This window comes from Echeneis naucrates, chromosome 17 (assembly GCF_900963305.1).
Source record: "Echeneis naucrates chromosome 17, fEcheNa1.1, whole genome shotgun sequence".
Classification (NCBI taxonomy): domain Eukaryota; kingdom Metazoa; phylum Chordata; class Actinopteri; order Carangiformes; family Echeneidae; genus Echeneis; species Echeneis naucrates.
This window is the reverse complement of record NC_042527.1, coordinates 10195735-10209370: the sequence shown is the minus strand read 5'-3', so window position 1 is coordinate 10209370 and position 13636 is coordinate 10195735. Positions and strand designations below refer to the sequence as shown.

Sequence of the window (13636 nt, the reverse complement as noted above, 5' to 3'; positions counted from 1 at the left end):
TTGCTTGCCATGACACATTTCTGCTCCTGGAAAACATAGTGTCCATGTTTTTCATAATTCACGAACTCGTTGAACACAAGTTTGTCCACTTTACCATAAAGAACATACACTCACATGATAAACGCTCATCCTGGCCGCCCTTTGGGAAACTGGGTTGGGAATTGGGTTATGTCCTGGGTTAGTTCCAAGTAAGCGCACGATTTATACGAAAGTCAATGATCCATTCACTGAACACTTAAAATATTTTTTCCCTGTTATCTTTGCACGACACGCCCATAAAATAGGCTATAGGTCTACATAATTGTCATTGATCGATCAACCAGTTAAACTGTAGCATATACACAACAGAAATTCAGCAACAAAGCATGGTATTTATTTACTTGATTTACTAAAAATAATTAACAAATCAACAGGCGTGGACTCGGAGCTAAGAAGAAGAGGTCACGTGGGGTGCTGGAGCCGTATGTTGTACTGTAACCCTAAATGTATGTATGTATGTAAAGGTCCATTCCCGGTGTGGGCACCTGAACGTGTCTACGGAGTTAATTGGTTGTGAGTGATGGACTTGGCTAATGCAGATACGGCGCCCCCCCCAGGACCTAGGCCGAACCAGACCAGACCGGTCTGGCACCCCTCCAGGAACGGACCGAGACAGGACGTGACCACAGACTAGACCAGTAAAAGTGTGAAGATGATTTGTTGTTTATGGAAGGAGGAAAAAGGGGACATGTAAAAAAACACAACTATTTTAGTGAGTTACAAAGTTGAGTTACATAAGCTTCTTACTTGTTTTCTTCCTAATTGTAACCCCCCCCACTCCCACCGAGCCTTCGCTAAGCCCCGCCCCCCTTGGTTACTGTTGCTATGCTGGCCTGTTGTCTGCTGTCTGTAGTTCGGTAGGAAAATGTCCAGTCAGCATCAGTCCGGTGATCAGAAAGGAAAAGAAAGAATAATAAGAAAATAAAGGGTTGAGAAATTTTCTATATAAAAGTTTTTTAAAAAGGTGGTGACGGTGAATTTGCTCTAATGCTAACGTCCATTAGCCTAGCTTGTATTAAAGCCCGACACAAAACGTTATCTCTGACAGAAACAGCTGAGTTTGGCAGCTCCATCAGAAAGGAAGAGACGGAGAGGAGAGGGCTCCAGCTGCAGTCAGGTCACAGAGAAAGTGACATGGGGGGCAGAGGAATTTATTTAACTTGTTGGCTTTACTTCTGCACAAAGATATTGACCGCAAATTAAGAAGAAGTACTCCACTCAGACACAACAACACACACAAGGACCGGGACATTACTCGTTGTTAATGTTTTGTGTGTGTGTGTGTGTGTGTGTGCAGGCAGACAGACCTGTATACTGTGATGAGGAGTCGGACCGTGTTGTTGTAAGTGATGTCCACAGAAGACATCCAAACTTTGGGTACAAGCTAATGTGTGTTCCAGATAATAATACGGCCACGTATTCTTAATTGGAACAGCACAGACGTGGTCACGATGTATAATCCTCACCTTACCTGGATAATTTCTCCATAACGATCGGGTCATTCTACATCATACATCTTGGTTGTATTATTACCTGGTGTGTATCACCACGTTTCTTCTTTAAGTACGCACGGTAACTTAGCACCTAGGCACGGTTCAGCAGTAAAGCAGCTTAAAGGGGAACCGGAACTTGGGGGGAACCAATCGTTTGACACACCGGCAGAGCGGTAGGAGGCCGAGCTCCTTCCCCGAAAGGTTATCGTCTTCTCCGGTTGATTAATTCTTTAGCTTGCGACTTTTCACGGGCACGGTGAACAATGTCGACCGAGAGAGACAGAATCTTGCTGGAGTTTGAGTTTTTGGATGTCGAAGAAGGTATCCGTGCAACATCTACATCGCAACAGAAGAAGAATCTGGAAATACGGAACCGGAAATGCGTTGCTACCAAGCAAACCAATCACAGCCCTGCGCCGTCTCGACGCGTCGTTAAAACAATTTTTGGGGGAGGTGACGTCAGGCTACGGCGGGCCTCCCCATGAGCCTCCACACCCTACGATGTGGGTACGGCGTTGATTTAACGCAGGGCCATGAAGCAGGCTTTAGCAGTGTTTTGTTTTCAGTCTTGTGTGGTATCACAGTAATATTTCCTCAGTGGACGGTTCATTGGTCAGTAAATGTCCTAATGTCCTTGTTGTTTAACTTGGATGTAACGTGATTCAGATGTGAACCATTCTAACAGTTTAACATGAAATCCGAGCGGTGATATTTGTTTATGTGACACCAAACTAAATTATTCTGTATTGCCACTGGATGTCACACTAGGCCGTCAGAAGCTCAGACCTCAACAGATGATCTGTCCCAATAAACACATAACAGGCCCAACTGAAGAAAGCCTGTAGACAGACAAGCCAGCAAAAACAATCAAACGAGGGGAAATGCTTCCGTGAGATTCTCCATAGCCATCTTACTGTTTCCCAAACAGGCTACGTCAGAAGCAGCAGGCCAATTAATATTTAATATTTCTTTCTTCTGTAGCCATCCCTAATTCAAAACAAATTTGATGTTACATAAAGCCACTTTCACACGGAGGAAAAGAAAAACCTCCTGTGAGTCACGCTGAAGTGCTGTGGCAGCTCTCAGGGCTGTGAGCCTGTGAATCCTGATCACTAATGGCTCCATCGTCCGACTGCCATGAAATTCAGTCTGCTGTAACTGTGGTTGCACAAAAGACCCCGCCACGAAAGTCGCTGAAAGAGCCAGCAAATTTTAAAAAAGACTTTCTGGATGCTTTGGCAGTCCAACAGGATATGAGCTGGGAGCCTCCATGGCAGGTCCACTGATGCTCTGGTCATTTCTCTTGTTGATGGAGGTGTTTTTATTGGAACAAGTGGATTCTTTAATGGAGGAACTTCTGAAACTTTATGCCTCCCTGGTCCTTTATGCTGCATGTTAGGTCTGTGTGGGTTGTGCGTGTGTATCTATGTGAGGAAAATCCAGGACCTACTGTCTATCTCTGTGTGCAAATGCACATAGGTGTTTTCATGAAGCGCATTAATGTCCACTATATTTGAAAAGGAAAAGATTTTTTCTTTTCACAGTAAAGATTTCTTCAGAATTACTATTCAGATGTTTTTGTGCGTGTAATTAATTGGGTGTAAATTTACATGTTAGTTTTCTCTTTAACCCTCTTCATTTGTTCATCCTTTCTTCACCTTGGAAAATAAAAACAGTGTTATATTTACTCCACCCATTCGTTTGTTGTTTCAGTCCAATTCATTGAATCAATGTGAACCATTCTTGTGTTTCTATTTTTGGTTGTCTTTGTTAACAAAGATTTTTCCAAATAGAAGATAATAAGGAAACATGTTTCCATGTTTATTTATTAAAATCAAAGTAATGCTTCTTTTATGGCTCTCAAAGTAGTCTTAGTCTGATATCCTTTCACTGTCTACATATTCTTATATCAGCTATGATCAGGGGAAAAAATTTTTTTTTTATAAAAGTTATACAATAATGAGCGATCACATGGAAAAGCTTGTTCATTGTTTTTTCCTGCATTCTTTGTTCATCTCCATAATCTCAGCCTTTAAATCAGCTGCAGGTATCTCAGCAGACACTAGATGGCATTTAGCACCTATATAGACAGAGCTACCGCCATTCCTACACTATTACACATTTTCAGCCTCACACATTCATGTCCTTTCGTTTCACCTCCCGAGCATTTTCGTAAACATGTATTTACACCACGTTCAGGAAGGTCAGGACCATCAACAGCTTTCTCATTCAATTTCAAATTCCTCATCCATTTTTTTCATTAAGTCTTCTTGCCAAAAACCACACGGGGTCCCGATCTGCTGCCCCGAGATTCTGTGTTGATGATCCAGATGGCAGGGGATTTCATGAAGTCTCCGTCAGCCATCTTACTCTCCTCGGCGCGGGCCATGGCCTCTAATTCAGGTGACGTTTCTGGGCACCAGTCGGCCATGAACTTATCCTTGGCTTCGCAGTAGTTCACCACTACTTCCTCAGGCTGCTCCCCAAATAGGCAATCTGGAAAATAAAAAGAAAAGAAACAGATGGAAAGTGTGCAAAAGAAGCACATTAAACAGAATGCCAGAGAAAACTACAATGACAACAACTTTGAATCAGTAGACACAGTATCTTGTGGTTTTAAGAGGCTGCAGGCAGAGTAACAAACCTGCACAGTCATGGATGAGGTCTTTGATGAGGTGCCCAATGATGGCATACAGAACTGATAGCACTATGAAGATAGCAATAAGCAGGTAGAAGACATAGGTAGGCAGGTGGACAGCATCCCGAGAAGGTGGCTTGTAAGACTCAAAAAACACGGTCCCATCTTCCTCTTTGTGGCGAATGTTTAAGCCGTCCACTGACACGTCCATTGCTGCGGGGTCGTCTTCAAAAATCTGCTGTTATCCACTCGTTTTCAAAAAGATGCACGATCCTAAATCTTTAAAACCAAGACAATATCTGAAGAGTAACATACCTAACAACATACATAACAATACATCTATCCCTTCATCGTCTCACGTACTCACGACGCAGGAGAGGCTCCTCCGGTTCATTAGGTGTCTTAAAACTCCAGTGGAACAAGACTACACAAAGCCATCAAAAGTTCAATTGTATCTTTCACCCCGATTCCTTCATTTTGTTTCACTCCCTATCGGTCCGCTTGTTGAGTGATGCAACTGAAAACTAGATTAGTTGCAGCAGCTAGAGGCTCTCAAGGTCAGACGGAGGAATGGCCCAGCAAGCACAGTTCCCTCAGATTATATACCTGCTGCACATAGAACAGCAGGAAGCTCTATCTATCTATCTGTCTGTCTGTCTGTCTGTCTCTCTATCTATCTATCTGTCTGTCTGTCTGTCTGTCTGTCTCTCTATTTATCTCTCTATCTATCTATCTCTCTATCTGTCTGTCTGTCTATTTATCTGTCTATCTATCTATCTATCTATCTATCTGTCTGTCTGTCTGTCTGTCTGTCTGTCTGTCTGTCTGTCTATCTATCTATCTGTCTATCTATCTATCTATCTATCTGTCTGTCTGTCTGTCTGTCTGTCTGTCTGTCTGTCTGTCTGTCTGTCTGTCTGTCTGTCTGTCTGTCTATCTATCTATCTATCTATCTATCTATCTATCTATCTATCTATCTATCTATCTATCTATCTATCTGTCTGTCTGTCTGTCTGTCTGTCTGTCTGTCTGTCTGTCTGTCTGTCTGTCTGTCTGTCTGTCTGTCTGGTGGACATCATTACTGAACTGTATTTAATATGGTAATCCCTGGCATTTACAAAGGTTGCTGCCCCTGACACAACCAGGTATTAGTCAGGTAAGATGGATTAATGAGAGAAGACAGGACACAAGCGCAGTCTTGTATTATTCAGTTGTTTACTTGAGAGAAGCTTAGTCTCAACACCACAACAGGAAAACTGAGGTGTGCTTTCTTCAGAAACACATTCTAACAGCAAGTGTGCATTAATGGAAAAAAGATGGTAATGATGGTGGAAAATGCACTGAAAAAGAAATGTTTGTGCAATTTAAGAACACTTAAAGTTCAGAAGGAGTTTTCAGTCATGTTTTTTTTTTTTTTTGTATTTAAATGTCAGCTATCAAAATAAAATGTCCTTTCTACAACTCACGTTATCTTTGGAGTTCACAAAGTAAATAATTTATATTTTACAGCCCATGAAGTTGGACAATTAATGGCAAACTGGAATAAGATTAAATGACTGACAATGTGGACCATGTTTACTCTAACTTTTTAATAGGTGATGAAAGAAAGCATTTTCTTTTCAAAGAGAGTACAAACTGTTGACCAAAATCTGCATTTTACAAAACAACAACAGCTTAACCTTATGCATCATGACTGCAAAGAGATAATATCGATCACTGCACTGAAATGAGAGATGTGACAAACATCTATCTGAACTACTTTTGTGACAAATTGAATTTGTAAAAGCTCACAGGGAAGTGGCATAGGGGGTGGCGGGGCATGCGAAGGTGACACTATGAATGGATATCCTTTTTTCTCCAGGGTAAGACGACGCAATGGCGCTTCTCAGTGGAGGCTGAGTGGATGGATGGTGGAAACCAGGCAGTGGATGGGCCCTTTCTATCTCTATGCTCAGCATGTCTTGCCCCCTCAGCTCCTCAGAAACACTCAGTCTCTGCTTTTCTTCTATTTCAGCTTTCGCTTCCTCTGAATCATCCTCTACTGGTTTGGGGCCAAGGATCCAGTCTGTAGGGCGAAAAAGCATGAGAGTGAAATGATGTTCAGTGTTTTTTCTGGAGTGATGGCTGCGCTTTAAAAGGACACTCTGCCAATTATGCATGTGAAGTATTTATACAGGCTATATAATTATTAAAAATGACTTCATTTCTTCTTTGCATCAAGAAGGCCTGTTTAACGCTGATGATACTGTCGAATCTTTGGTTAGGAGACTGAAAGAAGTAGGCATCTACCAGTTAAGGTATCTTGGCCTTAAAACACTAAATTGCCAGAGTGCCCCTTTGAGTTGTTACTTTAGCTGGAGTTAAACCGCAACTTTCAGTCAGTTTCTCTTAATCACCTCAATGGTGTAAAAAAGGAACTGCAATCAAGAGGATAAACAGGGGAAAGACAAAATTGTTACAACATTGACCTGAGACTTTTGGGGAAGTAGAGGACTCACAGACGCCACAAACATAGACACTGCATCAGACCGAGACAAAGGAGAGGACACCAGCCAGGGGTTACCTGCCAGGTCATGCATCAGGTCTTTAATCAGGTGTCCTACTATGGCGTAAGTGGCAACAATAACCAGCACCACCCCAACCAGAACGTAGACTACATTTTGTGGCAGACTTATAGCATCTCTAGATTGGGGAATGTAGTCCACGAAATAGGCCTCCTCCTCTGCCTTCCTTCTGGACAACTGCAGGAGCTGTCGGTGCTCAAACAGCACTTGTGTGAGGTTGAAAAGCAGAACTCCTCCCGAAGCGTTCAGGGACACAACTGGTTGTTGCTTCATGGTTTGGCTGCTTTGGTCAAGTCGTGTTTGACAAGTAGATACTTTGTTTATAGGAGAATCTGAAATAATATGATCAAACTTTGGTGTTGTTTCTTTGGATGATGACAGATTTATGGCGTTGTTGCAGATCCCTGCTTCTGCATGGCACTGTGAACACGTGTAGGAAGGGTGAAACAGGTGCATCAGAGAGGAGGAGGGAGAGGAACTGAGCGGTTGAAGATTTGTAACATTGTCTGGAGCTGGGAAGAATGGCAGGACTGACTGACAGATGGAGACATCAGTATGTTTAAAAAATGAGAACATTATCTCTCAGGAGTGTCACTGGAAATGTGGCTCACCAGACAAATACAATCTCATAATTTAAGTGTGCCATTTCTCCTAATCTCTCGTCTAGACTTAAATCCCAGTGTTCCTCCTTGTCTTTCAGAAAGGGGTCTTGAATTTCCTGTGGAGCGAGGAGTGTGAGACGGAGGATAGGTGAATATAGGACAGACAGAGTTAATAGGATTGAGTCTGTCACAGAGTAATATCAGCTTTCCATCTGCAGGGATTAGAGATGTGAGCAGGGAGAGGTGGACAGTAATATGCCAAAGAGGCTTATGGTCCTCCATGACCACGTTGCATGTAAATATAACACATACAGTACATTACTGCAAACCCACTGTTTAAATGGACATGGTTTTATATACATTTCATGCTTTTAGCTTTATCTAAAAGGGACACAGGCAATCCATTTCTTGTATTCTATAAATGTCCTACGACAACATTTACTAATATTACACAATATTTACTCGGCACCAGAACAGCCTTGCAACAGAACAGATGGTGATATATCAGAATGCAGTCTGACTATTATAACAAGTACATGGATGAGAAACTCTAAACTGTAACATCAAATGTAACTTTTGATACTCTGCAACACTTATAATCAAATTCTTCTGTAAAAGATGAGAAGATATTTCAGATGAAAAGGAGGAAATTAAGTTTGAAGATGATTAAGGGAATAAATCCACATCCTTACCTTCAAAACTTCAAACAGCTCCTCAGTTTGTTTCTTTTACTTGTGCATGAGAGGACTTTACAGTTAGCATTAACTCTGGAAATAAGCAGAAACACATGGCAGCAGGTTAAGGTCATGGAAACAGAAGGCTTACCATGTCGGTCGCTCCATCACTGTAAACAGAAAATAAAAAAATCGATAAAAAACAAACCAACCTACCATCATTATTTTTTCTATAACTGGGCAGGTAAACTTTAGTCCTAAATTACAATTTCATCCTATCAGATGTTTTCTGGGAAGCATCAGGATTTGCTGTAGATTGCTTCTGTTAGGTTTGAGGCTGATTTTCTTTTGGTGGGTCTGAGACCTGGTTGAATTGGGAGATCAGAAAACGCCATTCTATAATGGTGATGGCAATATTTGCAAACAGAATGAACCAAGACACCGGGTGCAGCCCGCAGTAAAAGACATGAGACATGTCGAACACCCAGAGGAGGAGGAGAGACTTAAAAAAGGGGGATGAATTTGAGGGAATATCAAAATCGAGAGAAAGACAAAGGAGAGGAACGGCTGCGATGAGAAAGCAGAGGTCTCTGAAGGCGTCTCAGGATGAGACGTTCTTTAGTAATCCTAGGCAGGATTTGGTTGACACATGCCTCCGTCACCAGCAGCACCTTTTTCACTGAGTCAGCAGATGGAAAAACTGAAGATGGATTTAACACAGCATCACCTGAGGAAGCTGTCATCACTGAAGTGTGGTGAAGTTTGAGCCACTGCTTCAAACTGCAAAGCACAAATATTGCTGCAAGAAGGAAAAACCATTCAACACAACAAATCATCTGCTGCAGATGTTTTAGATTCATGTCAGACGTTACCTGTGAGAGGGTCTTCTTTTTCGTTCACAAGCGAGAGGCATTCAAGATCAGTTAATGTCACAGCGGGGTGTCAGATCTTCTTCATCTAACTCCACAGAAAGCTCTACAAGCTGAACTAGTCCTAAGCAGAGTAACAGCGTAGGTCCATGGTGACTGCCACTCCCTCAGGCTGGGGTGACCACCTTTTTGGGTTTGTCTTCTGGCTCCGCCAGCCACTTGAAGTAGGCATCTCCAAGGATGAAGGTCCAATAGACGACGGTTAGGGAGGTGTTTACGGTCAGAATGCCGATGATTAGAGGGTGCAGCATGCTGACAGACTGAGTGGGCTCTCTTAAAAAAATCTGTGTCACCTACTAAAACAATCCAACAATCTGTTTGCTGTGTGGGTGTGTGAAGGGTCGCCTGCACGTCTGATTGAATCCGCCTGCTTCTACTCTCCTCATGGACTCCCCACCCCTCTCCACGCTCTCTTTCAGCTGGTCGCCAAGTGTCTGAGGCAGCAGCAGTATAATCCTCTTCAGCCGCTTTGTAACAGAAGATAAAGTTGCATTAGCTGTGACCCTGCTTTACAAATGTTGTTCATCCTTATTGTGGTTGTGTAACGCATTGGTTCATTCTCCATGATCTAAACTAAAAAGACTGCAAGTATGAGCCAAAGTTTTGTGAAGAAACTGTCCAAGAAATGTAACAATGATTAGTTTCGAACAGCACACTGACTGAAAACATAATCTTCGTCCTGAACTTTGTGTTCCCACTCAGATATAATCCAGAATCTAATCAAGACTGGAGACATCAAATGGGGCAGTTGTTAATCTTACACCAAACAGGACAGATGGCCCCCTAAGGGGCTCCCAGGGGCCACACAGGCTTAGACAACACTTCAACATGTGCAGTGTTACCAAGGTTTTTTTTTTTGTTTTATCTCTTTTCATCTACCTATAATTCCAAACTTCATATATTACTGGAAAGCAATAAGCCCCAAAACACAAAGCTAAAGGAGGAAGTTGTCTCCAGCAAGCGGCAGTCTGTACAAACTGAATGGTGGATAATCATAAAGGACAACATATGGCTTCTGCTGTGAGGCTATAAACAGAAAGGTAAATGTTACACACAAGGCACAATTTAGGTATCCATAATGGAAATGTTTTTATGCCTTCCCTTCCACCCAGATTGCACACACTGAACATGACCCCCAGGTTGAACTTTGAGACTACCAGGATAGCAGCAGACACAGTGGAGCAGCTCAGTGTTTCATCACAGATCAAAAGGCAACTGGTGACACTCCTCTTAGCGATCACCTTCCCTCAGTAGCAGCAGAGCGGACGCTGGATTCAAACATGCTGGTCTCATAACCAATAAGCGGTTTTAGCCGGGGACATTTCCACCTGGATACTTTTTTCTTTCTTTTCTTCTTTTAAAATAGACCCAGCAGTCAGTTTTTTGACCATGAGGCCTCCGGAGGAAGTATCCGTGTTTCTGCTTTCTCTCCTGGCTCCTGGAGTCCTCTACACCATGAACAGCATCCCCATGTTACAGGAGTAAGTGTGTGTGTGTGTGTGTGTGTGTGAGAGAGAGCAGGTCATGCTAATGTTGGCTGCTGTGTGGAGGCATCGTACAGTGAAAGTGCTAGTAATAATAAGGTCGTGGAAAGGCCCGGGGCTGAAGGGAAATGAGGTCAGTAGCGAGGGCGTGTTTATCCTGAGGTGACCCAGTGTAAAGTAACTGATGAGCAAATTAAAAAAAAAAAAAAAAATTAATTCATTCATGGAATATAGATTAAACTGGTAAACGCAGTAATGTGGTACTAAATTCATTACTTTCGGTTTAACTTGTCAAATGCAAATAAATCTCCCTAATTCTCTGGGGCTCTCTAAGATCAGTGCAAGGCCCAGAGTTTTAATCCATCAAGTAATGGTAAATGTCACTGCTACATAATCACAATGTAAAATGGAGGAAATAACAATCTCACTCTTCATTTGTGATTTGATTTTTTTTCTGATTAGAGTCTGAATGAGAGGTGAAGTTAGTACGTTCCGGTGAGCTATAACAAACATAATAATTTATTAAATAACCTGCATCTTATTTTCATATTAAATGGAGGAAAATGTTGGAAATGGAGGCATTTATATAATAAATACTCAAAACACAAAGCTTTGTCTGGTTTGTCACTCAGTAAATTATTACAAAGGGCAAAGAAAAGAAGCAAATCCTGGAAACAGAGGCTCTGCAGACAGCAAATGATTGGTTTTGGACGGATTAGTGTATTTAATGAATTAATCAATGATCACAATAGTTGCAAATTGATTTTTCTTTAGACTGATTAATTGGTCAGTTGCTTCGGCACAAGCTACAGCCCTGTGAGTTCGACACCTGTGGGGTTATACAGTAGAGTGAAATGTCCCTGTCACTCCTCAGACCTCTGCCCATCCTGGGGATTGGAATGACTGTCCTGGGATCAGTTCTTATTCTCCTCCTCTGCACCGTGTCACACAAGAGGAATGTGGACCCGTTATTCTACGGTACAGCCGGATTCATGTATTTTTGCCATCTCTTCGAGTGAAACTGCAGTTTTGTTTTGTTTTGTTTTCATTTCCATACTCCACTTGCTTCTTCAGTGTTTGCAGAGTTCTCCTTCACCTGCATGGTTGGGCTGACTAATGCCTTAGAGCAGGACGGGCTCATCTCCGGCTTCATGGGCTTCTATCTAAAGATGGTGAGATAAACGTCCCCTTACACGTCTTTATTCTTATTCACATTTTTATACGCCATTGTGTGATACCGTCTGTTCAGGGTGAACCTCATCTGAGCAGCGCCTACGCTGTGATGATGTCTTACTGGGAAGGCATTGTTCACTTCATACTCTTCCTCATTATCATCCACCGCATGTTCAAAGGGTGAGCAGTTGCATCGTCGCCGCCGTCTCTGTCCGTCTGTCTGTCTCTCTGCTGTGTGTTTTAATCAAACCTGCTGCTTTTCCCATTAGAAAGTCCTATCGAAGACTCGGCCTGCTGTGGGCCGGCTCCTCCATCGCTCACCAAATTGTGCTCATCCCAGGGGTGGTCATTGGTGAGAGCCGCCTGCATGAGCAGTGTTTGTCATCGTGTGGATGCATGCGTTTCATTTAATGCGCTTTGAGGCTGATGACGTGCGTGTGCGTGCAGGTAAATATGGGTCCAACATTCACCTCGCCTTTTGGAGGAACGTGCCGTTCTTTTTGGTGCCTTTCTGGGCGGCTTCGTTGCTCTTTAGCAGACCCAGAGAGATGCCAATTGTCACAGCAGACAAGGTAACTTTCAGTTCTTGAGACATTTAAAATATTCTGAATATCTACAGAGCAGTGACATCCAACACAAATGTTTAAAATAAGAGAAAACCTCAATAAAAGACTTCTGTGGAAATCATTTTGGGACCTCTCAGATTCCCGTCTGAGGGTCCAACCCCTCGTGCTGTGTGAACCCCATGTCGCGAATGGCATTTATGATGATGGTCACAGCTCATACAGAAGTTAGAGCGTGTTTGAAATTGGACATAAACACATTTAAGTGTGATGAAAGTCGTGGCCAAACTAAATCTTAATTAGATTTATCATGAAAGAGAAGAACAACTGTTATCTGCATTGTGGTTTACGTGAATTTACAACGTTGACTAGATCGCAGAGGAGCAGAAGAAAGGCCTGCTGTCCCGGCCGGTTGACCTGCTTCTGTCACTGCTGCTGCTGGGAGCCATGGCCTTCTCTGTTTTCAGAGGCTTAGTGAGTAAAAGCACACGGAGGCTTTGGTAACCTTCTCCACTATGTCTGCCTCACTCATTGAGATACTGACAGTTGAAGCTGCCTGCTCTGCTCCAGGTGGTGCTGGATTGTCCGCTGGATACTTGTTTCACCTACGTCTATCAATATGAGCCGTACCTCAAAGATCCAGTCGGCTTCCCTCGGGTCATGGTCAGTCTGGAGACGGATGCACAGATAAACTAGAGCTAGTGTATTTTCCTTGTTCCAAAAAAATGACTGATGTTCTGCACAATTCTTTCAGATGCTGGTGTATTTGTTTTACGCGCTCCCCCTGCAGACTGTCCTCATCTACGGCCTGAGAACACCCGGGTGCAGCTGGATGCTAGACTGGAGCATCTTCTTTGCCGGAGCCATGGCTCAGGTAGCTTTGTTGATTGTGTTTTTGTCATTATTCATAATCTGTAAAAAAGAAGCAAAATGCAAAATAAAGACTGATTTTGTCCTTCTGCTGCTCTCTCCAGATGCAATGGTGCCATATTGGTGCATCTTTTCACTCCCGCACTCCTTTCACATACCGAGTCCCAGCAGACAAACGGTGGCCCGTTATCGCTCTGAATGTGCTGCTGGCTGCTGCGCCGGCCCTCCTGGTGCTGCGCTGCCACACCAGGCCTGCTTATTTTATGAAACCCATTCCCAAAGGACAGACCAACAACGACAAGAAGAAAAACTAAACCGCACACAAGCTGTGGACTGTTGAGCAGCACTTCACACTGGGACAGGGCTAATGTTTTCTGGGGACTCTCTTGTCCACAAACTGCCTTAAACCCCCCTTTTTTCCGACCTGAAATCCCAGAGGAAATCTAAAAGCATTGCTCCCAACAGTCAACATTTTGAAAATGAGTCACCATGTGCAGCACTCCCTGAATGGACTATTGGACCCTGATAAGATGGTGTTTAGGAGTGTAATCATCTTTCATGGCTTTTGGGTGAATCATGCAGATACCCAGACGCAGATCGTCCCAAA

At 43.0% G+C, this 13636-nt stretch overlaps 1 protein-coding gene across 1 annotated transcript; it reads left to right on the top strand.

Moving 5' to 3' along the window:
• Nucleotides 1-10328: 10328 nt before the first annotated feature.
• LOC115058172 (transmembrane 6 superfamily member 2-like) lies at nucleotides 10329-13343 on the top strand. Its single transcript, XM_029525495.1, has 10 exons — nucleotides 10329-10420; nucleotides 11298-11401; nucleotides 11498-11595; nucleotides 11673-11776; nucleotides 11866-11948; nucleotides 12044-12168; nucleotides 12532-12633; nucleotides 12730-12822; nucleotides 12914-13033; nucleotides 13134-13343. Exons 1-10 carry the CDS (start codon nucleotides 10329-10331, stop codon nucleotides 13341-13343), a joined length of 1131 nt encoding a protein of 376 aa, XP_029381355.1.
• The last annotated feature ends 293 nt before the right edge of the window (nucleotides 13344-13636 follow it).